The 27,911-nt window shown below is 47.9% G+C and overlaps 1 protein-coding gene across 2 annotated transcripts in view; it reads left to right on the top strand.

Annotated features, from left to right (window-relative positions):
• IFT43 (intraflagellar transport 43) overlaps positions 1-27,911 on the top strand; it is a 107,028-nt gene that overhangs the window by 69,940 nt on the left and 9,177 nt on the right. For both annotated transcript variants that reach the window (XM_025295177.3, XM_006052857.4), the window contains 2 exons: positions 8,375-8,407; positions 9,044-9,090. In XM_025295177.3, coding sequence (XP_025150962.1) covers positions 8,375-8,407; positions 9,044-9,090 — 80 coding nt within the window. The remainder of the gene's footprint in view (positions 1-8,374; positions 8,408-9,043; positions 9,091-27,911) is intronic.

The following is a 27,911-nucleotide window of genomic DNA, read 5'->3' as shown; positions in this document are numbered from 1 at the left end:
TGCAGAATTTCCATTGAGAATGTAAAGTTTTCTTTTAAGTAAATTAAAGTAAAAGTAAGGAGTCAACGTATAAAGTAGTTGCAGGAAGTCCACTTACAGCAAACTGCGTGAGGGTGGCATCTGAGTGTGGCGGATTTTTCGGCAGCACTTCTTCCCAGAGATTTTTCCTCCCCATCCTTCTCCAGCAGGAAGGATGACTGAGTGTCTTCCACTTAACCCTTCGTGCTGCTTTTGTGTTGCCGGATATGTGGTAGGTGGCCTACTGTTCATTGTACCCCCTCTCAATTGTCTTAGTAACTTGAAGGGGAAAAAAGGAGCCCAGTGAAAATGTATAGCACCCCCTTTCCATCCCTGAGCGGTATCAGCTTCTGTGTTTCTGGGGTTGATACCTACATGGAAGAGCTTCTTGTTCCAGTCTGTCAGCACGTCCAGCCAGTTCCTCCGCCCTTCTCATTCTCAGCCACCACCCTTCTCAGCCGCACCGGCTCCCCTGCTCTTTTCTGAGTACACCTGGCCCTTTTGTGCCCCCTGCCTTTATTCAGGTTTTTCTCCTCCTGTGACTTTTCTGTCAGTCTCAAGCACGTTTTCTAGGGAGTCTCTCCAGCGTCACCCAACCAGAAAGATTAGTTCTGTCTTTAGTGCTACCATGATATTTCGCTCTGACCTCACTTGTTCTTTTGGGCTTCCCTGGTAGCTCAGATGGTAAAGAATCTGCCTGCAGTGCAGGAGACCCAGGTTCAGTCCCTGGGTTGGGAAGATCCCCTGGAGAAGGGAATGGCTGTGCACTCCAGTATTCTTGCCTGGAGAATCCCATGGACCAACGAGCCTGGCGAGCAACAGTCCATGAGGTCACAAGAGTCAGATACAATTGAGTGATCAACACACTTGTTCTGTTAAATCTGGGCCGTAATAGAAGCAGCAGTAGATGAGGGAATGTTGGTTTCTAGTTCTAGCTGTGTGTCCAGCTCGCCTTGGGTCTGTAATGAAGTCGTTTTGCATCTCCTGGTCTCTTTATTTCCTCACCTACAAGATGCGCAGGTGGGATGGTGGCCACAGTCTTTCAGGCACTGCGGTGGGTAAGACTTCTGGAGGCATTACTGCCATCTCTATAATGTTCTTTTTCTGCAGCCAAATTGTAAAATCCTGAGCAAAAGATCCACAAATCCCAACACCCACCATTTGTTCTAAATAAAATAGTGTTCATTCAAGGTACCTAAGATCTAGAGGTGTGAACTCTTCAACTTTTTACTTTATTCATATCAGGCATATACATACATATTATGTGTTCCCGTAATTATTTTTAGCTACTAAGACTGTCTCTATATTTCAATCTTTTTTTTCCTCCTGATAAATAAATGCTTGAGTTTGAATCGGAACAAAGATGTTGTTTTGAATCTGACCATCAGGGGGCAGACTTCGCCCAGGAATTGCCTTGTAATTCCCTATCCCTTCCACTTGGTATGGCTTGGGAGTCTACAGATAGGATTTGGAGATTGTTCTTCGTCTTTCTACTAGACACCTTGTTTGCTGATAATGCCAATAAGAGCTAACTGGACTCTAAGGTGATCTAAAACTCCAAAGTGCCAGAATTTGGGTGCTGGGGAGTTCTTGTTTGTTTTTAAAAAGAAAGGAAAACGAACAATACCTAGAAAAACACTAGACACTAAATGCATGAATGGCAAGAATTAGGAACCCAGGAGGAAAGAGGGGGTTTCAACTTTCAGGAGAGATTTTCAATGAAGAGAAATCTTTTAGCCGAAGAAAACTTCAGTTCATGAGAACTATCTGGTTGTTAATCAGCATTGTAGGTGTGGGGACACTTGGAGCAGATGGACCCCAGTTTTAGTGGTCCCCTGCCTGATGCTGAATGGACCTGGTAGCTGAGATTACAATGGAAGATTTCTCGTCTGCTCAGATTCGGGTTTTTGCTGTGAAGGCTCATTTGCTGGGTCATACAATTTATAAAGTAGAGCCTCAATGTTGGATGTCCTGGTGATGTGTTATATGACCTGGGACAAATGACCTCCCCTCTCTCACATCTTGGTAAAACTGACCTCAGCGAGGTTTGTGAGATTTTTATTGGACATTTAAGAATTATGAGAGTTGAAAACCTCGCAAGAAAGTGGTATTTTGCCTGCTTTTCCTCCAGAGAAGTGATATGTTTTGAAAATATAAGGTAGCTTTAGCTTCACTTCAGCTGGTCTCTCACTCCTGCTCTTGCCCTTGCTAAGTATTTATGAATTTGGTCCCTGGCTGCAGAGTTTCTTCTTTTTATCATGGGAGCCCTGTAAGCCCCTTACGGGGGCTTTAGCGCTTCTCTCATGGGCCACAAGTTGTACTAGTAACCACTTGTCCAAACCCTTCACATCCCTCGCCGGTTAGAGACCGTGGCCCAGGCAGGGTGGGCCGGTAGAGTGTCTTCCACTGGGCGCTTCCATGTCCAGCACTTTGATCTATTTTAAGCCTGTGCTGTCTTGCAGCAGGGAGGTGAGTCTAGGGTCCAATATGTGTTATGGATATTAAGAGACTTCAAGGACACTTCCCCCCATTTATCCCAGTTATGTCCCCTGCTAAAATAGGTTAACGGTGTCTAATTAACCACTGAACATTGTCATGCCGCATAAAGATAGCATCCTGGCTGTTCTCTGAGCCGTGGTGCTTTATCTCCATTTAGATCTCTGCGGTATTCCATTAAACTCGAGAGCAGCATTTTAACTGAGATGATGTCTACATTAGAGCCGCCTTTCACCCTTCAGCACGTGACCCGTATAGGCAGCAGCTGAGGCCTTCGGCCTGACGCAGGAGGGCAGGCAGAGGAGATGGGCCGCACAGGCCGGGAGGGTTTTCACACTGAGGTCCTTCTCTGCCGCTGAGCCCCAGGGTGAAACCAAGCATCCAGGATCGGGCTGTGGTTCTGTGTTGCTGCAGGGGAGATGTGCTGGAAGCCGGCAAGTTTGTCCTCCGCTGACCAAAATCATGCCCAGTGCATGTCAGCGTGGTCTCTAAATGTCAAAAGAAAGGAAGTGCATCTGAGCAGAGGAAGTTTGGAAAGGCGAGGACACGGAGGGAAGGGTGACCTGGCTGGATGGGGTCTCCTCTCTGCCATTACGCGAGCTGTCAGGTTGTAAATAAAAATACACGAACAGTGACGCAGAACAATTAAGCCAACATTAACTACCCCCTGGTACAAAGCTGTCGTGCTGCTCTAAGTCAGAAGTCTTACAGTCTATATCCTCGTCTTATCGTGGAAAATATGAATTGAATTTCAAGCAGAATGTAGAATGAGCCCTTCCCCTGGTCAGCAGAGCCGCCTGCGTGCCTGTATCACGTAGGGGTTAAGAACTGGAATTTGTATTCCGGCCCGATCACTTTCTAGCTGGGTGACTTTAGTCAGATTAACTTTCCTTCTCTGAGCTCCAGGCTCCTCATCTATAAAAGGGAGCACGTTAAAGAAGGTAATGTGATAAATAAATAAGGTAAAATGTAATGCTTATATCGTGTTATATAACAGGGATATATAAATAAGAGTGCCTAGCACCCAGGGACGGGGGAGCCTGGTGGGCTGCCGTCTATGGGGTCACACAGAGTCGGACACGACTGAAGTGACTTAGCAGCAGCAGCAGCAGCGCCCAGCAAGCCCTATAAATGGTAACTGTTGCTGTCGTCAGTCATCAGCTTTACCGGTCTGTGTGGGTGAGGGCCTGGGAAGGGTCTTTTCCCTGAGAATTGAGGGTGAATGTGTGGAGCTGAGGAGGAAACACCCAGTGTGTGGATGGTAGAGAAGTGGGGGTGAACACCAGGAGGGGACTGATTGAGTGTGGAGCTGAAGGACTGGGCTTTAAAGAAAAGTAGGGAAAAACCAAGGGACTTTTTTGTTGGTCCAGTGGTTAAGACTCCTCTCTTCCAATGCAGCGGACACAGGTTCAATCCCTACTCAGGGAACTAAGATCCCACATGCTGTGTGGCACAGCCAAAAGATAAAAACAAATAAAAATAATTTAAAAATAAGCAAAATAAAAATAAAATAGGGAAAACCAGACAATGCCCCTAACCTTGATGTCTCCACCTGGGAACTCAGTGTTTAAAGAACAGACAACTTCTCATGAAGCTGAGCGATCTTAGTGACTTGAAAAGCTGCACACAGAGAGGGCCGTGGTTTCCCTTCTTGGCAAGTTGCCTACCAGGTCCAGCCATCCCTCGCTGCAGAGCAGGAGACCAGGGTGCCCTTACTCCCGTCACCCTGTCTCCCCAAGGTGGGAGGTGAGGGAGAACATGTACTCTCATTGTCCGGAGTTAAAGCTTCATTCTGCAAAATGGCCAAAGCAATCAGCAAGTGATGGAGTAGCTCTTAAAAAGAAACCTGGCATTTAATTAACTTTTCAAAGTGCTGGTTCAGCAACCTCTGTGTTTTACATTTTGAATATTGAACAAGCATCTCTAATCGGACCTGAATTGCTTCTGGGCCTCCCCGGGTGGAGGGCACCTGCTGAGCTTTTACGAACACCGGGGAATCCCAGCTGAGTCTCAGAACGCCAGTTCAGGGTCACTCGGGAATGGAGCCTTCAGTCCATGAGGCTGTTTCCTTCCTCCCCTCAGCCTGTCACTTGTGTTAGGAGAAAGGGCTTCCCTGGTGGCTCAGGTGGTAAAGAATCTGCCTGCAATGCAGGAGACCCAGGTTCAATCCCTGGGTTGGGAAGATCCCCTGGAGAAGGGAATGGCTACCCACTCCAGGATTCTTGCCTGGAGAATTCCATGGACAGAGCAGCCTGGTGGGCTCCAGTCCATGGGGTCGCAAAGAGCTGGACACGACTGAGCGATTAACACACAGGGGAGAAAGTAGGCAACTCGGAAGGATGAGGCAAAAGGGCTTACCTCCTGCTGCTTAGCAACTAGCGAGTTCAGCCTGCTCTCTGACATAAGGTTTCAAGTGGTGATTCTCACATCCATGACTAGGTTCCTTTTCTAGAAATTACTCCCTCGGGGGGCCTGGGGTGGACACCGCAAAAGCTCCCCAGGGGTGATTCTCTTGTGGTCCACTGGTTAAGAACTCCTCATGTAAAGGATTCTGTCAAGTTTTCAATGAGCTGTCTGTTGTCTCCTGTAAGTATGGAAAACATGCGAGCCCAGTAAATCCAAGCAGTGTTCGGGGAGCCCAGGGGACAGCTAAGAATCAGTGGGTACCTGCCTTTGCAAGGGCTCAGGGCAGCATATTTGGAATCTGGGGTGGAAGGTGGGCGATGGGGAGTCTCGTTTCAGCCTCACCACCAACCGGCTCTGTGACGTGGACAGAAGCGCACGGCGCGACGCCCACGGTCCCAGTCTGTGCGTGACACAGTGCTCCCGGAGCCTGCGGCTGCATCCTTTCCAGAACGACTGCTGATAGGCATGAGAGTCTCTGAAGATCCCAAAGCATGCTGTGTCTCTATACAGTGGGCTCCTCAGTATGATAACTGCCAGGCTCCCAAACCCTCTCACAGCACCTCTGTGGGAGCCTGGGGCGGAGCTGGCCGCCTCTCTGCAGTCCTCCTGCCTCAGGCTTGGACCGGCTCACACCGTGTCCCCGGAAATGTGTCTGCAAGGACAAGATGACCCAGAACCCGCTGTCCCCTATGTCAGCCTCCACCCACCCACAGCCTGGGAGAGACGGGACTGCAGCCCCACGTCCTTCCTTCTTGGGTTGCCTGATGGGCAGTGATAGAACACCACGTGTTGTTTTTTTTTTTTAACCTATCTCCAGCAATTTTAAAAATGTACTCTCCATCATGACTGGGTATATCCGTATATAAACCTAAAAAAAAAAACTTACATAATATTTATCTTTACGATTTGCAATATACCCTCTTCACTATTCTTTGCTATTGAAAAAAAAAGAAAGATTAAAAAAGAAAGGCTGCTGGTGATCCTCTAAATGGGTTTCACGGCTCACTAATGGGTCATGACCTGTGGTTTGAAAATCCTTGTGCTAGACTTCACGTCACTGCATGGCCCGAGGTGCCTTTGGGGACTGACTGGTCAGGTATAGTAACTCTGTGAAGTGGGGATCGTTTCAGAATAGCTCCTTGACTTATATCACCAAGGAACAGAAGTTACTTGCATAGTCACAGTTCTGTAAAGAAATGTACCCTCTGCCTGTTCTCCTGAAGCATGCTTCCCACTGCCTTTTGCTTTCTCACTTTTGGTAGCTGCACAGCTACGGGAAATGCTTCACTTGCTTCCTCAAGCCGGCACCGCAGGCTCAGTGATAAAGAGCTAGTTCAGTTCAGTTCAGTCGCTCAGTTGTGTCCAACTATTTGCAACCCCATGGACTGCACTGCACGCCAGGCCTCCCTGTCCATCACCAACTCCCGGAGTTCACTCAGACTCATGTCCATTGAGTTGGTGATGCCATCCAACCATCTCATCCTCTGTTGTCCCCTTCTCCTCCTGCCTTCAATTTTTCCCAGCCTCAACTAGTAGGGACCTCCAGTTCTAGGAGGGCAGAGCTCAGGCTTGCAGTGGGGAGGGCACTGGGCACAGCCCAGCTTCCCCGAGTTTTCCTTAAGGGAATGTAAGTGCAGTATTGCCAGTGTTCATATTTGAAGAATTCAGAAATCCAGATTTTTTTTTTTGTACAAAATATACCAATTTGGACACCAAATTCATGTTAAAACAGAACAAAATGAAACCAAACCAAAATAATCAGTGGTGTGGCACGGCCCAAACTTACCTGAAGCTTGGTATGGCCTGAAAGTGGCCCACTGTTCTACAGGCAGGGTTTCACGCCATTTCTCTGAGGCCCCATACAGGTTCCCACTAGGCTTTCCATCTCCCGAGCAGAAGGCTCTCCCAGAACCTGCTGTTTCTGGCAGGAGAGATGGAGAGACAGACAGACAGACAGAATGCCACCTGAGGACATCCCCGCCCTCCATCTCTGGGGGCCGTGGTCTCTAGTTCCAACTCCTTCCCTGCGGGATGCAACGAGATGCAGGAAGATACTGGGCTACCCTGAGAGTGGGGCGGAGCAGGACGTGGGCTCAGCAGGAATTACACCGATTCAGATGATGAGTGAATAAATGGCAATTAATCAGCCTTCCCCCGAAGAGTAGCCTTATCATTATGGTTTCCTTCCGACCGAGTTACTGCTGCTGCTTCCCCCGGCACAGGGCTTCAGAAAGAACGATTCTATTAAAACTCCTGAGGGTAACCAAAGACGGCACTGCCCCTTCTGTAGAGTGGGAAGGTGCTGGCCTGGGCGACCACCTTCCTGAAGCCTGTTCCTCTCCTCTGATCCCAGTTTCCATACAAGCCTTCCTGCCGCTGGTGACAGAGGACCGGCTCCTTCGGACAGCAGGTTTATAGCATTCAACTTCACCACGACAGTCAGAGGCAGTGGTCCCAGGGTTTACTTTACCTTTCCCCTCTTGGGGAGAATTATTTGCATTTTTGCAGAAAGTGCCGGTTGGTTCCGAGGTCACTTTTCCTGGGGAGGGACTTCTTAGGCATCCTGCCTCCCGGCCATTAAGGCATCACCATCACCCTGTGCCTGCATGGATCATGGTGATTGATTTCTGACTTAAAAGATTTCATAAAGAAAACAAATACTCTCTTATCACAGAGATCGTCACACATACAGAAAAGTAATCTTGGTGTAATGCACGCTCAAATTCCCAGGAATTCTAATCCAAGCAGGTCACTGCTGAGCCTCTGAGAAACGCTGGTCTTAAGTCTTCTAAGTAAGATTGGCTAAAGGGTGACGACTGTTTAAGTTAAGATGTATTCCCCCTCCCCTAGACAGCCGATCCAGAAATCTCTCACTGCTGGGCCCAGCGATCTGCATGTCTGACAAGCTTCCCAGATGGTCCATACACACGTTCAGGTTGGAGAACCCGGGCCTCACATAAGCGTGTGAACAGGCCACCATCACTCACGGGGCCTTGTGGTCCTTCCCGTGGGGGAGGCAAGAAGTCAGGCCTGAACTGCGCAGCTGGTTCTTCCCCTTCTGCTCACGGGGAGCTACGTGTGTTAGCACAACAGCTCCAAACGAGACCCACGGCCTCCGTCCTAAGAGTGTGCTCCTGTAAACTGATCAGTTAATTGTTGAAAGAAAAAGAAGGCACGGTATCATCCACACCGCTTTTGAGTTTTGAGCTTCTCCTTCAATTTAAGCACTCAAGCTCCACAGCTTAATGTGGCGACATGCTGAGAAAAGGGCGTAAGAAGGCATCACCATCACTCTCTCATCGGTTGTGGGCCTTGGTCTATAAAGAGGAATCCAGACAGATAGATCACTTGAGTTATTCTCATTTTACCCTACTTTTGAAACACCCCTCCAGTGTCCCACGCCAGTGCAGAGACTAGCAGTTTCTCATAAATTTTGTCTCTCTCTCTCTTTCAGGTCACGAAGGAGGGCTTCTGAAGAAATACAAGAGTATGTTTCCAGTATTCTTACAGCATCCTGTGTGACCCTAGTCCTCCATGTGGTCTGTGTGGTCCTCATCAGCTCAGCCTTTGTTGAACGCAGCATCCGAACATAGACAGCAGGGAGTGGGCTGGGCTCAGGCTGGAGATCAGAGCGATAGTCAGGGGCTCAGCAAATGCTGCTTCTGCAGCTGAAGGGCTGGACTCTGTCATGGATGGCCATGTCCTGTCTCCCACGCCCTGGGTCTTAGATTGTACGTTCAGGTGTCAACAGGACTGACCCTTAGGTTCTGCTTTATTGATGAAGATGGGCAGAAGGAACACCAGCCTTCTAATCCTAGCCTCCTCCCCAGACATATCAAAGAGAAAGAAGGCAGGTTTCTAGGTCAAGACGGAGTGTGCAGGTAGGGCGGGAGGAGCATCCTTTCGCAGTCCGTGTGATGCTGCTGGTGGGATGGTACAGCTTGTGTGCTTTGCACGGCAGACCAAACTGACGAAGCAGGCCTGACCAAGCTGGTGGAGGAAGGTGGGTCCAGAGACATTTTCACCTAGGAAAAGGAATGGAAGCCGTCAAAATATAATAGGTTGTTCCTTCCTGTGTTTGAAACTCACTTCCTCCTTTCTTTTCCTTCTTTTTTGGTGACAGCCACCGCCTCAGACAGCAGAGCCTGGATAGGTCAGATGACGGAGGAGGTAAGATGCCCGTGGAGGAAGTCAGAAGGGCTTCCAGAGACATTCCAGAGCATCTCCTGGGCTACAGCCAAGGTGCCACTTGCTGCAGGCTTTACTGGACACAACCCTGTGGCCTCGTCCTGGCCTGTGGGTTGCGTCTCTGTGCCTGGCCGAGTGCTGCTGCCCCTGCCTGGGGTTCCTCCCCACTTCCTTATCCATTAACCCTCCTTGTCCTTCAGCACTCGGCCAGAAGCATCACTTCCTCTGAACTGTCTTCCCTTGCCATCCCACCCGCCGTCTCTGACTCAGGTGTTGTTTCTCCCTGCGCCCACAACCTCCTGGGCAAACCTCCATTGTAACGACCACCCCCCACAGCAATAATAGCTGGTACTTATTGGTTCTTTATTATTAGTCTCAGGCACAGTTCTCCCAATTTATAGATGCTGAAGCATTTCATTTTCACAGCAGCCCTATGAGGTAGTACTGTTATTATCCCACTTTTATATTTGAGGAAACTAAAGTACAGAGCGATGAAGTTGCCTGTGGTCACAGGGCTGAGTGACCGTCATGCTTTAACGCTTTATTGGCTCAGTTGTTCTTCCCACCAGGCTCTAAGCTCCTTGATAGTGGACACCTTGTCTTGTTTATCTTTGCATCTCTAGTGCATGCACATAGTTGGTTAAAGGCTGATGCTGTAAATAAGGGAGAAACAGTGCTTCGGTGGCTAGCAGCCGTGTCACAGCTGAAGCCCGTGTTCAGAACTCGAAGAGATAAAGTTTGTGTGTACCTTTTGCAGGAAACCTACTAGAGGGGAGGTTATCTTTAGGACCTGAATGATCAAAGCCTCTTTTTTAACTCACATATTTACCATTTCCTCAGTCTGTTCCTTTGTGTAGAACTCAATTTCCATCTAGTATCATTTTCCTTGTGCCTGAAGCGCTTCATGTAATGTTTTATTTTTTTGTAGAGCAGGTCCTCTGGCAAGAAATTCTCTCGGTCTTGTTCATCTGAAAAATGTCTTTACTTTTCACCAGATAAAGGATTCTGGGCTGATGCCTCGGTTTTTCCTTTTAGTCTTTGAGGTACTTGGTTCATCGTCCGTTGGCTTGCTTGTCTGCCGAGAAGCCAGTGGTCCTCCTTATCTCTGCTCCCCTGTATGCACTGTCTTTTTGTCCTGCTTTTAAGACTTATTTTCCCTTATCTGTTATTCTCAGCAATTTGGTCGTGATGTGCCTTGTTGTGGGTTACTTTGGGTTTATCCTGCTTGAACATCTTGAGTCTGTGGATTTGTGGTTTTCGTCAGATTCAGATCATTGTGGCCGTTGTTTCTTTGGGTTTAAGTGAAGCGTGGTTGATGTACCGTGTTTTGCTGGTGTCAGGTGTGCCGTGTATTGATTTGACGTTTGCACCCATTAATGAGCTCATGATAAATCTGTCCCCATGCAAGTTACTACGATTTTATTGACCATATTCCTCATGCTGTATGTAACTTCCCAGTGGTTTATGTATATTATCACCGGAAGTTTGTGCCTCTTATTGCTGTTGCCCAATTTCACCCCACCCCCTGCTCTGGCGGCCACCTGCTTGTCCTCTGTGTGTTTTAAGTCTGTTTCTGTATTGTGTTTGTTTTGTTTTTTAGATTCCACACATAAGTGAGGTCATATGGTATTTGTCATCCTCTGTCTGATTTATTTCACTTAAGCCTAATACCCTCCAGGTCCATCCATGTTGTCACAAGCAGCAAGATTTCATTTTTTCATGGCTGAGCAACGTTCCACTGTGTATGTATGTATATACACATCTATATGTTTGTGTGTATATATATATATTCTCTGCTAAGTCCCTTCAGTCGTGCCCGACTCTTTGCAACTCCATGGACTATAGTCCACCAAGCTCCTCTGTCTGTGGGATTTTCCAGGCAAGAATCCTGAAGTGGGTTGCCATTTCCTTCTCCAGGAGATCTTCCCAACCCAAGGATTGAACCTGGGTCTCCTGCATCTCCTGCATTGGCAGACAGGTTCTTTACCACTAGCACCACCTGGGAAGCCCTACATATATATATATATGTAAGCGACTTAGCACACAGCATGAGCACACACACACACACATATATATATATACATATACACATACATATATGCACATACATATATATATACATATATATATGTGTGTGTGTGTGTGTGTGTACGTGTGTGCTGTGCGCTAAGATGCTTCAGTCATGTCCGACTCTGCGACCCTTTGACTGTAGCCCACCCAGCTTCTCTGTCCATGGGATTCTCCAGGCAAGAATACTGGAATGGGTTGCCATTTCCTCCTCCAGGGGATCTTCCTGACCCAGGGATCAAACCCTGTGTCTCTTAAGTCTCCTGCATTGGCAGGCGGGTTCTTTACCACTAGTGCCACCTGGGAAGCCTTATATGTGTGTGTGTGTGTGTGTGTATACACACACATATATATACACACCATGTCTTCTGTATCCATTCATCTATCAGTGGACACTTAGGTTGTTTCTCAAATCCCAGCCACCTAAACATTGACCTGTGTCTCCTCAACCCCACCACTCCACCCTGTGCCCGACTCGGGTTCCCTACCCTGTACCAGTGCCCGGGAAGCACCTCTAAGCAGAAGCTAGGGTGACTTCAGGGCCCACTTCATTCATTTCCCTGCCCTCAGGGGTCCCGGTTCTGTGTTACCTCTTTCCACTGTGTGAAAGCAGCTTGTATTTTTTCTAGTTTTCTGATTGTTTATAGCAGGAAGGCAAGTCTGGTACCACTTACTCTCTCATGGCCAGAAGTGGAGTTCCAAAGCTTTCTATTAACCTTTGCATGTAACTAGTAAGGCAAAGGAGAGAATTGAATCTCTCCTTCTATGTCATCATCTATGTCAAAGATGTCATCTATGATTCTCTGTACCATAGCTACCGCACAGGATTAGTGTGAGAGTCATATAGGACAATTGTGAAATATGCTAGGAGGGTGATTAAAATACAGATTCACAGAGTTGGGGATGAATGTGTGCACACTGCTGTATTTAAAATGAATAAACAACAAGGGCCTACTGCATAGCACAGGGAACTCTGCTCAATGTTAAGTGCCGGCCTGGGTGGGAGGGGGCTTTTGGGGGAGAATGTGCTTAGTGCTTAGTTGTTCAGTCGTGTCCAGCTCTTTGTGACCCCATGAACTGTAGCCCACCAGGCTCCTCTGTCCATGGAATTCTCCAGGCTAGAATACTGGAGTGGGTAGCTGTTCCCTTCTCCAGGGGATCTTCCCCAACCAGGGACCGAATCCAGGTCTCGCACATTGCAGGCAGATTTTTTACCATCTCAACCTGGGGAAGCCCTGGGGGAGAATGGATACATGCATATGTATGGCTGAGTCCCTTTGCTGTTCACCTGAAACCCATCCCGACATTGTCAATTGGCTACACCCCAGAAGAAAATGAAAAGTTTAAAAATACAGATTCCCAGGCCACTGGCAAAGTAGAAGCTGGGATTGGGGCCCAGGGAATCTACATTAATTTAAGTAAGCTCCCCAGATAAATATTTTGCACACTGACGTTTGACAGCCTTGCTGTGATGCCTCCAAAGCCAGGACTGAGGACTGGAGAGGGAGTCGTGCACACAAGTACTTCCGTCTCATCTCATCCCAAAGGGGTATAAAGGTAGAAAGGTAGTCACTAGAGGTCAGGAATTGAGTCTGCACTCGCTCTAAGGGTTAGTAAGAGCCCCTGAGTCGCCTTCTATCATTCTTCAGCCCTTTGATTGCTTTTCCATTCTCTCTCATCGACAAGGTCATTTATTTTTGCTAGATATTCTGCCTCAGCTCTTCTCACTCAGTTCGTCTCAGCTGCCAAGCTACTCCACCCGCTATTAATTCCCGGTGGCGCTGGTCAACAAGGTACCCTGCGCTTCTTTCCCCGGAAGTCTGTCTTCCCAGACGTGTTCCGGGACGTCCTCTGCCGCCACTAAGGCCACAGCTGTGATGCTTGCCGATTGGCGGCTTCTCCCACACTTTGGGTCGGCCTGGCCTCGGAGGCTCTGCTGCTTCAGCCGTCGGTTACACAGGGCTGCATAGCAACCAGGAGGGTGTGCCAATGGGCTCAAGGAGGCAGGATCCCTACCAGGTGGTCAAGGTACAGTGTGCTTGGAAACTGTGATGCTGATGACGCTGGGGTGCTCGCTGAATTCCTGATCTGCAGAGGGTTTACTTAACTGGAACTCTTCACACCTTTTCCCACCCTAGCTTGGACTTGTTTTCAACTCCCCTCAACGGACTTATGAAATCCTACCTTCTCCATTTTTTTTCAATTCGGAGGAAAAGAAAGTGTTAGTCACTCAGTCGTATCCGACTCTTTGCAGACCCATGGACTGTAGCCCACCAGGCTCCTCTGTCCATGGAATTCTCCAGGCAAGAATACTGGAGTGGGTTGCCATTCCCTTATCTAAAGGATCTTCCCAACCCCAGGAGTCGAACCCGGGTCTCCTGCATTGCTGGCTGATGCTTAGGGAAGCCCTCAGTTGTGTGAAAATGCTCCATTTCAAGGAGTAACTATATCACAGCAAAACCCTCTGAATACTGACGTTTACATACACACACATGCATCGTTAGAAGGCGATGCTGGTCGCAATTGTGGCGTCATTGCATTAGAATCAACTTGTTGCAGCTTTTGGCGTCTCGATACGCCATGTTGCCCAGGCCTGCTGTTTGACATGTTGAGAGGCTGAGGCCTAGGCATTATTATACGGAATCATCAGGCTGAACAGGCACTCGGGTCCTCTGACTCCCAGGGGCGCGCGCTCGCTGTCCTCGTGCCGTGGCCGTCACCAGCATTACCAAACATTTCCATGTGCCAGCCATCAGGCCTGGTGTTGCACATTTTTTTCTCATCTAATTCTCAAAACAAATCTGTGGGAGACTTTTTTTTTTTAATATCAGTTTTATTGAGGTCTGATTTGCATATGATAGACTGCATTCATTCGAAGTGCACAGTGTGAATTTTTACAGCTGTGTATACCCAGTGAAACCTCCACCACCATCAATGTGCAGAACGTTCCCATCACGCCCAGAAGTTGCTCTCACTCTCTTCAGTCCATCCTCCCTCTGCCCCTGTCTCTAGGCAACTGTGATCTCTTTTTTTTTTTTGTCATGATAGAGTGGTTTGTAGTTTCTAGAATTTTAGACACTGAATCATACATATGTATGCTTTTGTGTTTGACTCTTTTCACTCATTAGAATGATTTTGAGATCCATCCAGCTGGTTGCGTGTATCATTAGCCAGTTCATTTTTATTGATAATATTCCATTGCATGGGTACATAGCACATTTTTGGTTATCTTGGTTATCTATTCACTTGTTAAGGGACATTTTAATTGGTCATCATCCCCATTTTAAGGATGGGGAGGCTAGGGCAAAGAAAGGCAACTTTGCCAAAGGTCACACAACTAGTAAGTGACAACACCAGGGTTTGGAAGGCAGCTGTGTTCACCATGTGTTGCTAGCACAACGCAGCCCAGCACCAGGATTTGAACGCATATCTTGGCCCCAGAGTCCTTGCTCTTGGCCTCTACGCTGTAACAAATAGCACGACCCTCTGCTGTGTTGGCATCTCCTTGCATAGGTCGGTTGTGTAAGTGTTAGCTCCCCAGTGTGTAAGACACAGTGCTGGCATGATTGATAGGATGCTTGATGCAATTGCATTAAGGAAGGAGAGAAGAAAGTTGCTGCTTTCGGAGAATACCTCTGGTGTTCTTTTCCCTTTCATAAACTTGGAATGTGAAATTTGTGATTTGACCTTTATTTTGGCTCCAGGACTTTGAAGCAAAAAAAGCCTTTCTTGTCAGAGTACACTTGATGTTACCTTCTAGGAGGTATGTCTCTGCCCTGGCATAAATCTGTTTTCCATGCGGTTATCCCTGAGTCCTTTAATGGAAAATCAGTTCATATGTTACACTTCACACTCGACTTAGTCCATTTCACCGTATGTGAATGTTTAGAATCCATTTTGCAGTAGGAATCATATGTTACATATAACTAGTCTCTAGAATTATCTTTGCTCAGAGAATTACTTGGTTGGCTAGTTAAGCCTGCTCTTTTGAACTTAGAATAACCAGTGGGTGGGGAAACTCCATGAATGATTGCCCTGAACCTGGACATGGACATGGATGCTCATTCGGCAATGATGTTAAACAGATCTCTGGGCACCTGTGAGGAAACCTACTGGTTCCCTTAATAAAATCACATCTGGGGGCTTCTCTGGTGGCTCAGTGTTCAAGAAGCTGCCTGCCAATGCAGGAGACATGGATTCGATCCCTGGTTTGGGAAGATCCCACATGCCTCAGAGCAGCTAAGGCCATGTGACTGTGCTCTAGAGCCTGGGAGTTGCAACCTCGGAGCCCACGTGCTGCCACTGCTGAAGCCTGCACACCCTCGACCCCGTGCGCCACAGCAGGAGAAGCCACCGCACTGAGAACGCTGCACACAGCAACCAGAGAACAGCCCCCGCTCCCCGCAACTAAAGAAAAACCCACGCAGCAGCCAAGACCCAGCACAGCCCAGCCCAATAAATAAATACATTTTTTTAATTAAAAAAGTAAAATCACATCTGGGTTCTTTGAGGTCGTCAGTGAGGTGTATTCTCACCTGGGAAGGGGCTACTCCTCTTCCTGTACTTGGTAGGGCTGTGTGATTGACGAGCCATCTCAAAGGAGAAGATGAATTTACCAGGAATAGAAGTGAGGAGCCAAGGTCCAGGGCCTCCTCTGAGCATCTTGGAGATGAACCTTCACCGAGGAAAGCCAGGGGGTCTTCATGAAACGTCTCCTGTAGGCAGTGCTGCTCCAGGTCTCGGAAATGGTGGTGAGTGAGACAGTCCCTGCCCTCCAGGATTCTCTGGTCTAGTGAGACATGCCCGGCCTTCTTTCCTCCTCCTCTTTTATGTAGACTTTGAGGAGCCATGTCTCTTGAGATATATTTCTCATCATTCAGCCTCCCTACATCACTCTTCAAAAGATGTTTCTGCTTTTATTTTTTTTGGCTGTACTGGGCAGCATGTGGGATCTTACTTTCCAGAGAAGCGAAGTTGCTCAGTTGTGTCCAACTCTTTGCGACCCCTGCGGAGCCCACCAGGCTTCTCAGTCCACGGAATGTTCCAGGCAAGAGTACTGGAGTGGGTTGCCATTTCCTTCTCCAAGGGATCTTCCCAACCCAGGGATTGAACCTGGGTCTCTCGCATTGCAGGCAAACGTTCTACCGTCTGAGCCACCAGGGAAGCCTCATATACCCTAAGTGTACTTGCTCAAACCCACCTCCCCAAATTCCTTGAAACTAGTCTGGACAAGGTAAAAGAGAGATAGGATCAAAGTTAACGCATGATTCATGTGTCACAAGACTAGATAAACAGTGGATATTTATCAATAGGCCTGGGGTCATATCCTGATAAACATAATGGAATTTACCATTTTGTTACAGAGATAATTAGCATATTCTTTTAGGCAAGGGAGAGTCCAAGTACAAATCCTGAGGTGCTTTTATCCAGGGGTCTGGTTTTCCTTGGGTATGCCATTTCTATAGACACCAGGCACAAAGTTCAGAGTCCATTGGGAGGGTGACCAAGCCTGTAGCCTAATGTTCACAGCCTGGCCTAAGATGGAGTCCAGCTCTGTTTCCTCCTTTATTCCCTCCTCTTCATGCTCTTAACTCACTCACTTACTTTCCAGATCAGGGATTAAACCTGCATCCGCTATATTGGAAGCATGGAGTTTTGACCACTGGAGCGCCAGAGAAGTCCTAGATCTCTCTTGATACATGGTGCTGCTCCTCCTTCCCTGGGGAAGAAGCTGAGGGAGAGAAGAGAAACACATCCTCTTGTTTATTGATGTTTCCCTCAGGCTTCTGAGGGAAGAGAACAGAAAAACAGAGAAAGGAAGGAGCTATTGGGATGAGACGTGTTTTTTGAATGAGAAGCAGAGAGTAAGTCCTGTGCAGAGGTGGTGTGGGGATCTGTTGGTTAACCAGAGTGTACTGCAGAGGGACTGTTTGCAAGACCAAGGCAGGCTGTGAACTCAAATGTTTCTAGGGGCTCGGCAGATAATATAAACACTTGAAACAGCAGGCATGTTTGACCATAAAGAATGGTGAGGCCTGTGGTGAGCTTGGAGGGGAGATGGCATGACCTGAAAGTTGTCAAATTCATATTTTAAATAATGACAAGTTTTAAATGTCACTGTACGAACAGAACAAAATGCATCATCAAGTTGGAGTAGGCCTTTAGGAAGCGATTTGTAAATCCTTTGTAAGACCTTGCCAACATCCACTGGATCATAGAAAAGCAAGGGAATTCCAGAGATACATCTGTTCTGCTTCATTGACTACACTAAAGCCTTTGACTGTGTGGACCACAACAAACTGTGGAAAACTCATAAAGAGTTGGGAATAGCAGATCACCTTACCTGTTTCCTCAGAAACCTGTTTGCAGGTCAAGAGGCAACAGTTATAACTGGACATGGAACAATGGACTGGTTCAAAATTGGGAAAGGAGTATGTCAAGGCTGTATATTGTCACCATGCTTATTTAACTTATATGCAGAATACATCATGTGAAATGCCAGGCTGGATAAATCACAAGCTGGAATCAAGGTTCCTGGGAGAAATATCAACAACCTCAGATATACAGATGATACCACCCTAATGGCAGAAAGCAAAGAGGAATTAAAGAGCCTCTTGATGAAAGTGAAAGAGGAGAGTGAAAAAACTGTTTTAAAACTCAACATTCAAAAAACTAAGATCATGACACATTCAGTCCCATCACTTCATGGCAAATAGATGGGGGAAGAGAGGAAACCATGACTGATTTATTTTCTTGAGCTTCAGAATCACTGTGGACAGTGACTGCAGCCATGAAATTAAAAGATGCTCACTCCTTGGAAGAAAAGCTCTGACAAACCTAGACAGTGTATTAAAAAGCAGAGATACCACTTTGCTGACAAAGGTCTGTATAGTCAAAGCTATGATTTTTCTAGTAGTCATGTATGGATGTGAGATTTGGACCATAAAGAAGGCCGAGCACCGAAGAATTGCTGCTTTTGAATTGTGGTGATGGAGAAGACTCTTGAGAGTCCCTTGGACAACAAGAAAATCAAACCAATCAATCCTAAAGGAAATCAACCTTGAATATTCTTTGGAAGGACTGATGCTGAAGCTCCAATACTTTGGCCACCTGATGCGACAAGCCGACTCACTAGAAAAGACCCTTGTGCTCAGAAGGATTGAGGGCAGGAGGAGAAGAGGGTGACAGAGGATGAGATGGTTGGATAGTATCACTGACTCAATGGACATGAGTTTGAGCAAACTCCAGGAGATAGTGAAGGACGGGGAAGCCTGGCGTGCTGCAGTCCATGGGGTCACCAAGTGTCATGACACAGCTGAGCAACTGAACAACAGCAAACAACAACATAAAACCTTGGAGGGCTCTGCTCTAAAGGGACACTGAACTTTGTTGAGGAGACAAAACATGAAAAATGAAAATCCAGACAAGGATTAAGTAACTAAAGTAGCAGTGTAGTGAGTGGCAGAGTTAACAAGTGGTTATTGTTATATTAGTGATTTCCTTGCTAAGTGCTTTGAAGCGTGGGCTGCCGGCCCTTCAAGAAGAAAGTAGAACTTACTCGGGTCCTGTAGGCTAGATAGGATTAGGTTAGGCAGAGAAACAGGCACAGCCTTCCACGGTAAGCCACCTGGCATCAGGAGTGACTCCGCTTGGAGGATGAATGAGGAGTTCGCCGTCACCAGGAGAGAAGCTGGTTCTGCAGATCTAAGCCCTGATTCTGGGCCATTCTCAACTACGCGTATTCAACATCCTCGTGTAAACTGGCTTCTGTGAAGTTTGCAGATTGCCAATCATCTAATTTGCTGATTCTGGGTAGGCTTGCAGCTAGAACCGATAAAGTGCTTCAGGGAAGGTGGGATTCGTGGTTGTCGAGAAGAGCTGAGAATAGTAGACAGCTCTGTGCTCAGTTGCTCAGTCATGTCCAGCTCTTTGTGACCCTGTGGACTGTAGCCCGCCAGGCACCTCTGTCCATGGGATGTTCCCAGAAAGAATACTGAAGTGGGTTACCATGCCCTCCTCCAGGGGATCTTCCCGACCCAGGGATAGAGCCTGTGTCTCCTGCATCTCCTGCATTGCAGTTGGGTTCTTTACCGCTGAGCCATGGGGAAAGCCCTGTAATGGACAGCCAGAGCCCCCAAATGATCTCAGGGTCCCCAAATTGTAGGATGGCTGACCTTCCTTTTAGTGGCTTAATTATCCATCCCTATTCTTAGAATCAAGTTTTTAGTTTGCCTTAAGACCTCTAGACTTCTGTCATGGAAGGTTTCATGGTGTTAGAGAAAACATCAGATCTGGAATAGAATTGGATCCAGTCTCTACAGGTGATACTGGGCAGGTAATTCATTTATTCATTTCTTTAACCACCATTTGTTGAATACCTACTATGCACGATGCTTGGGGCTGGCACTGGGGGCATGATGGTGTACAAGAAGACATTCTCAGTCCTTACCCTCATGCAGCTTACAGTCTAGTCGGGGAAGGGGATACTAAGCCAATAATCACACATTAAATGAGTATGGACAGATTGTAGTCGAGTCCGCTGAAGGAAGACTCGGGTGCCATGAAAGAGAATGACGGGGAGACCTGATTTGGGTTGGGTGAGGAGGGAGGACCTCTCTGAAGAAATGGCTTTCAAACGTCAAAACTTGAGAGACATGCAGAAGTTGCCAGCAAAAGCGGGGTGGGTGCTGGGGGGTGGGGGAACCCTGGTAGAGGAGCCAGCAGGCACAGAGTCCAGTCACCTCTCTGACACCAGAAGCATCAGAGAATAGAATTCCCAGGGCTGTTCGAGCTCTAAAATCCAGCTCTCAGAAAGTGAACTCCGATGAATAGTAAAACTTGAAACATTGAGCAGCACACAAATGGGAGAGAAGAACTCTTTGTCTTTAGAAAAGATGAACAGTCTTCAGATTGAGAGAATCTCTGAAAACACAATTAGATACGGACTCAACTTTCAAAAAGCTTATCTCCCAGGTAAATTCAATTTAGGAAAGAACTTGGTTTAAAAAGTGGAAAGTCTCTGAAAACAGGAGCTTTGAAAAAAAGAATTAGCTCTTTTGGATGTAACCATCGCATCTTGGCGTCATCCAGGACTGCAGGTGGAATTTTCAATAACTCTTCCTGGCAGCTCCCACGCCTCTGGGGCATGCCGCCTTCTCACTGGAGAGGGTGGCACTCTTTGTATCCTGGGGTCCAGTTTTGACAGAATCAAATACCTCAGAACCTCAGGAATAATAAATCCTATGGCCAACCCAAAAGTGTAATTCCTAAAGGACAGGCGGGGTTGAGCCACTTTTAGCCAGGGGCAATTGGGGACTTAATTCTGCAAGTGTAACAATCTGGATGATCTGAGAGCTCTGAGTTTAAGGGTAATTGCTCAATTTTCTATCCATGTCAACAGGGAAAATAGGTAAAAGTGGCTGAACACATCCCAGCAATGAGGTTGGATGAGATGTGAGATGCCAGACTGTCAGTAGAATTAGAAAAACGCTATCTGTAGTAGGCTATTGCTCTGTTACCCCTCTCCCTGTTCATCTCTGTCCCCAGGCTTTCTGTGGCTCTTTTGAGCTCTTTCTCATTCCTTGCTTAATTCTGCCACCATATCTTTCATCCATTCTCCTGAAAACAGCAGTCAGTCTTAGCCCAAGCAGTTTTCATGCGGAGAAAGAGAGAGTGGGAAGAATTCTTTTAATGCGGATAAATTGGAACCCTGATGTCTCAGTTCTTTTCTCTTGCTTAGTCAGAGTGTTCCATTACATTGGCATTCGCTCCTTAAGCTTAACACAGCGCATCGGACTTCTTAGGTGGTACCCAAACCTAGTCCCTTTGCCTGCCTAATTTTATTTATTTATTTTATTTAATTTTGGGCTGCACTGGGGCTTTGTTGCTGCTTGTGGGCTTCCTCTCATTGCGGCACGCAGGCTTCTCATCACCGTGGCTTCTCTTGTTGCAGCGCACGGGCTCCAGAGCATTTGGGCTTCAGTAGCTGTGGCACATGGGCTTAGTTGCCCCATGGCCTGCGGGATCGTCCTGGACCAGGGGTCAAACCTGTGTGCCCTGCATTGGCAGGTGGATTCTTAATCACTGGACCACCAGGGAAGTCCTGCCTCCCTGATTTTTTTTAAAAAACTATTCTAACCAGGGTTCCTTTTAGCTAAACATAGAGCAGGAAAGAGGGCAGGGGTGGAGTGGGGTGGGATTCATTAATCCCAGGAGTAACTGTCCTGTCTGCTGTCTCTGCCTTGTTAAACTTGCTGTTGTTTATAGTATAGCAGGTGTGAGATTGGAAAAAGAAGTCCTTCTTACAGGAAAATGGGATCCATAATTAATGTGCGTGTTTGCCGAGAGCCAGGCTTTGTGCTGTTTTCCCTGCAATGCTTTAGTCAGTCTTCAGCATTTCTACGAGGAGACACTGTGATCGTTACCCTTTTCCAGGGAAAGAAATTGAAGCCTTGGGAAGTTAAATAGCTAACAGAGGTCACGTGACTAATAAACAGAGATGTACTTATTTAACAACCAGCTCTCCGGGGTGGGGAGGGGGCAAAGTCCTCATTGGGTAGAGTTCCTAGGTGGTGCAGTGGTAAAGATTCCGCCTGCCAATGCAGGAGACCCAAGAGACTCGCGTCCGATCCCTGAGTCAGGAAGATTCCCTGGAGGAGGAAATGGCAACCCACTCCAGTATTCTTGCTAAGAAAATTCCATGGACAGAGGATCCTGGTGGGCTACAGTGATTGAACACACACATACTCCTGCCATGGCTGGTTTCAAGCTCCCAGCATGACACCAGTGACCACAAAACTGGGACGAGATGAACAGTAGCACACAGCATATCATATTTCCATCTCACCAGTCCTTTGGATGGAGGAGGAAGTGGCAACCCGCTCCAATATTCTTGCCTGGAGAATTCCATGGACAGAGGAGCCTGGCGGGCTCCATAGGGGAAAGTTAAGTCCATGGGGTCGCAAAGAGTCAGACACGACTGAGTGACTAAACGCACAGTCCATTGGATGTAAATAAGTTCATAAGCATAGGTAAAGTAAAATGCAATAAAACTTAGAAAGTGGCAAGTTTTGAGTATTACCTTTGTTTTTAATATAATTTATTTAATTACGCTGTGTTGTGTTCTGCTTAGTCGCTCAATCATGTCTGACTTTTTGCGACCTGTTGGACAGTAGCCCCCAGGCTCCTCTGTCCATGGGATTTTTCAGGCACGAATACTGGAGTGGGTTGCAGTTTCCTCCTCTAGGGGATCTTTCCAACCCAGGGGTCACACCCGTGTCTCCCGTGTCTCCTGCACTGCAGACAAATTCTTTACCTGTTGAGCCATCAGGGAAGCCCTATTTAATTAACTCCAGGAGATAGTGAAAGACAGGGAAGCCTGGCGTGCTGCAGTCCATGGGGTCACAACAATATATAATTTAATCTTTAATAATGTTTCTGTGTAACAACCTGCATGCGAAATTCCCAAACATTTTAGACAGCCCGAACTGCTCCAGAACATCACCTCTAGTAAATGACAGAGCTGAAGCTGGGACGTGGCCTTCGAGACTCCTGATCACCTGCTCTCAGCGCCTTCCTCCTTACCGTCAAAGCGCTAGGTTCGTTTCTCCAGCCTGCTTATCCTGAAAGCTGGCCTCCACTCATCTTCCCAGCGCCCTGGTGCAGCTTTGCTCTCCTTTCCTGGTTCTCAGATTAACCCGCTGGCCCCTGTCCTCGGCTCTGCTGATCCTCTGTCTCTGAAGTCTTGTCAGCAGCACCCGGGCTGAGTAGAGAAAAGCCAGAGAAGTTAGGTCTTTAAAGCTGTGTGGCATGAACAGAACCTTCAGGTTGAACCATTCCTCCCCCATCTTATGTTTTATTTTCTATCAGATCCATTGGGATTGCTTTTTTATTATTACATTTTAAAATATTCACCTGTTCATTCAATCTTTGTTGCGGTGAGATCTTTAGCTGTGGCAAGTGGGATCTAGTTCCCTGACCAGGGATCAAACCCAGGCCCCGTGGATTGGGAGCAGAGTCTTAGCCACTGGACCACCAGAGAAGTCCTGAGGTTGCTTTTAAATAAGGAATTCTTGCTCCTCTGCTAGGTCTTCCAGAGAGGAGCTCCTGTTTTAGGGTGAGAGGAAAGAGAGTCTTATGAGGGCGGCAGTGTGAGCACCAGGGAGTGTGGGACACTTAGAAGAACAGAGACCCCACAGGGTGCTCCCTGGGCCGTGGAGGGCTCTGGTTGGAGCTCTCCCACCAGCGTCATCCTTGAGACGCAGCTGAGGGTGAGCAAATTGACATCACGGAGACTTGGGACATCACAGACGCTGTATGGGACATCAAAGATTCCCCAGTAAGGGGTGTCGGATTATAAGGTGCGAATACGGAGCTGAGTTCGCTGTGGGCCACAGGAGGGATCTGTGTAGGCTCATTGCATTAGAGAAAAATGAACTTTCCATACAGCGATTCTCCTTTCTTAGTATTTGTTTATTTTAGCTACATGAGGCCTTAGTTGCAGCATGAGGGATCTTACATTGGCCTTCAATATTTCATGGCATGTGGGATTTTAGTTTCCCGAACAGGGATTGAACCCAGGTCCTGTACCCTGGAGGGTGGATTCCTAACCACTAGACTACCAGGGAAGTCCCCTATACAGTGATTCTCTAAACAAAAGACCCAGCTTGCCTTACAGACACGTAGGTGGTATCTGTAGCTGGAATATTTGGGAAGACTGCTCCACAGGCCAATGTGACAGTAAGGTGTTTTTTAAAAATTATACCATGAGATATATTCCAGTGGACACCCCAGAGATAAGGATGTCTTTGAGATAGAAGGCACCTCATTTTGGTGATAAGGAAACTTGGGAGCAGAGCTGACAAATAGCTGCACTAGATCAGCAGGTCAGGGGCAGACCTGGGACCCGGCTTTCCTGACTCCTGATTGGGTCTGCCCTCTGGTACAGCTCTGCACAGCAAGAGTCTGGATTTGGTTCTTCCATGATAGACAGTGAAAGCCACACTCCTCGTGGGGAAATGAACTCTAGCAGATGGAAACTCTTGAGGCCCCAGTGGCTGACTTCACAGCTCCCCATTGTGGGTTTGGCCAGGGCTGGTTCCCAGAGCCAATGAGACACCAGAGAAGTTACAGGGAATTGGCCTGAAGTTTCATTAATGCGGCAAGAGAAATTGTTTTAACTTGGTTTTGTGTTCAAGGTCCCATGATCCCACCATGGGAAAAACATGCCATCACAGAGTAGGTATCTGGGAGCGGATGGACTGTCTTGACTCAGCAAGCTGAGTAGAGACTGGTTTGGCTCTGTTCTCCTTGCCTCTCAAAAAGGCAGTGTCAGGGCAGGTTTTGGAAACAGAGTTAAGCTTGGACCAGACTTTGGTTGTTCTGCTTTGTCCCCTCAGTTGTCCCCTGCCTCCCCTGGTCCAGCTGCCCAGCACAGCCTGGAGTGTTGACCAGACCTACTGCTCACTGGCAGAGCCGGAACAGTGTCCTCTAGGCCCCTTGGTGGTTCCCCACCATGTCTGGGTCACACCAGCCTTCCCAAACTCTCCATCACGAACATCTCTACCCAAAAGGCAGTTGACAGTGACCAGTCTCTAGGGCTCCAGTTTCTTTGTTCATGTGAGCAGCTTTCTGGGATGTCCCTGTCTGAAGAGGTGGGATGGGGAGGATGAAGCAAGTCTTGGACCACACATGCACAACCGTTGTAAACGAAGCAGTCTGTATTGACCTTCCTCCAGGAACACAGGGAAGGCTCCGTCAGCATCCCGTGGTGCCGTAGTCTGTTTGGAGGAATGTGATTAATAATAAATCTTCCAACATTAGGCACTGACAAAAGCAAAAGAGAGCTCACCCTCCCTGAAATAGCTATGGAGACCTGGGTGTTTATTCTGTAACTCCTTGGGTTCTTTCCCTATCGAATACAGAAAAGAGGATTGGGATAGGACAAAGCTAATCCCACTTAGCTTTGTGAGACAGTCCTAGGTGTGACTGTGGGCCATGGTCCCTCTTTGGGGAGAAGCACAGGTCCTTCTCCACACAGCTGTGAAGGGAATGATGGATGAGGGAAGAGAGGGGATGAAGCCAGTTTGGTGAGAATCACTGCCCAGGGACATCTTAGGCTCCTTAGATTTTTATGTGATTAGAAAGAAATAGAGGCTCGATGCCATAGGATGTCTGTTTCAAGCGATGGGGACTGTATAGAGAAGAGGCATGGTGTTCTCTGCAACTAAAAGAGACAAATGGATTTGTAGGAGTTGCTCCAAATAGTCTATAACTAAAGCCACAGTCAGCTGTGGCCTGGGGACTGTATTCTCCAAGCAGGTGGCCGTGGTGCCCTTACTCGTCTTGAAGTCTGACAGTCAGACAGCACTTAGGTGAGACGGGAAGGAACAGGCTTGATTGTGCATCTGAGGTTGGGACTCCGCATATCACTTGGGCCTCATTGTGAGAAGTCTTCCCTTCTAACACCTGCAGATAAGCAAAGCCTAGGTATAGCAGAAATCCAGGGAAGCGGTGATAGGGGACCCTCTTACCTTAGCGAGAGGTGAACTTGGTATGGCCAACCGGTAGGGTCTTCCTTTCCAGTTTCAGGTCCTCCCAGCTTTCTAAACATGCCCAGATGTCTGCCATGTGTGTGGGTATACTCGCCTATACGTATGCACACGCAGGAGGGCAGATATTGGGTAAAATGATTCCTGAGTCCATAAGTGTGGTTGACGGACTGGGTTTACCTAAAAGACCCTTTAAGAGAAAGCTCTTGAAAGATGATTACAGAATTGAGACACCATCATTTAAAAGTGCCCGAGGCAAACGCCTTTGAAAATTGCAGCAGCGGAGGGACGGAGAGAGAACCAGGCAGCCCTTGATTGTTGGGCTGTTCCCTCAGGACCCGTTGCCCCCCCTCCCCCTCTGTTTCGCATCTGATAAGAGAGAGAGCAGCGGTAAGACTCCTCATCTATCTTATGAAAATCCGATTCGGAATGGCTGTGATCAAAACCAGCTGCCTGTCACCAGCAGTGGCCTTGCACGGAGGAAACCGCTCAGAAGCCGTTCCGTATGTGGGGGTGTCACGGGTGGCACTGATCAAAGGAGCATTTTTTTAATAAATATATATAAGGAAAAACACAAAACCTAAGGATTTAGAATAAAAGCAGTGTAGTTTGTCTTGTTTTTTTTTTTTTTTTTTCCAGCATAACACGAAGAGGATGAAATAGAATCAGATATGCCGGGTTTCTAACATTTCTAGTGGCGGCCCTGAGAAGGCCGCTCTCTGTCACAATCAGTCTGTATTCGCTGTGTCTCGGGCCTTGTTGAAGAGAGCGGAGAGGTCCTCCCTTTTCCGTCCCTTCCAGCCACTTCATCCTTCGTCACCTTTAAAGGCCCTTAGCCCTCGTCATCCTTAACACGTCTCTCCGGATCAAAGCTGGAACCGCCGTGAGGTGCCGAGTGAGAGCTGCTGGCAGTAACCGGGAGCCTCCCTGTTCATTGTTTTAATTTCCTTCAAGTAGTAACCAGTGTATCAAAAAAGTGAAGTCGCTCAGTCGTGTCCAACTCTCTGCGACCCCATGGACTGTAGTCTACCAGGCTCCTCCATCCATGAGATTTTCCAGGCAAGAATACTGGAGTGGGTTGCCACTGCCTTCTCCAGGGGGATCTTCCCGACCCAGGGATCAAACCTGGGTCTCCCGTATTGTAGGCAGACGCTTCACAACCTGAGCCACCAGGGAAGTCGTTCACTAGAGGTCGCCCCTCTCAGGTGACACTGGGCTCCTTCCCCATGTTAGGCTCCTGGGCTGAACGGGGCGTTTCCCTGTGGAGAACCATCATTGGGTCTGCTTTGTCTGTCAGGAGCACCATCTTTAATTGCTGCAAAGGGTCAGTCCTGGTTGACGACCCTTCTCGTGGTCCATAGGGACTCTCCCGTAGCCCATGGTGGACTGGCTGGGATGACGGGGCAAGTCTCCTGGGGTGTTGCGTTTGAGGCTCCTTCTGGAATGTGCTACTGTCCCCCCTGCAGGCGATACGATGAGGCCGGGCCTGCACGCCTGAGGCAGGCCACAAGCTGCGTCAGCACTCAGCACAGCCTCCCGTCTGCCCACCGTCCAGCCAGCACCACGCCTGCTGAGACCCGGCTGGTCTCACACAGACTCAGTCCCAGCCCTGCTCTCGCGGCCCAGCGTCAGCCAGGACGGTTGCCACGGTGTGGGGGCTGGACGGAGCAACCGGCTCTATTTTCTTTTCTTTTTTTTTTTCAGTCTTTATTAGACTGTAATTGCTTTACAGTGTTGTGTTAGTTTCTGCTATACAACGAAATGAATCCGCCAGATGTATACATCTATCCCCTCCTTTTTGGATTTCCTTCCCGTTTAGGTCACCACAGAGCGTTGACTAGAGCTCTCTGTGCTATACAGCAGGTTCCCATTACTTACCTATTCTTTGCACAGTAACGTACTGATATATATGTCGGTGCCAACCTCCCAGTTCATCCTACCCTGCTCCCCCGTTGGCGTCTGTACCTCTCTTCTCTACGTCCCTGTCTCTATTTCTGCTTTGCATGTAGGTTCAACACCAGCTGTTTTGATGTTCATCATGAGGTCAGTGATCTCCTTCCCCAGCAGCACGAGGAAGGGGGTCGGTTGGGTAGAAGCACGGAGACTTCTCAGCATATATGGGATATGGATGAGGCCCCCCACAGCCCCTGCCAGCCAGCCCCTCAGGAGACGGGCATCTTCTTTCTG

The sequence above is a fragment of the Bubalus bubalis genome, chromosome 11 (genome assembly GCF_019923935.1).
Source record: "Bubalus bubalis isolate 160015118507 breed Murrah chromosome 11, NDDB_SH_1, whole genome shotgun sequence".
NCBI lineage: Eukaryota > Metazoa > Chordata > Mammalia > Artiodactyla > Bovidae > Bubalus > Bubalus bubalis.
This window is presented reverse-complemented; position numbering and strand designations above follow the sequence as displayed.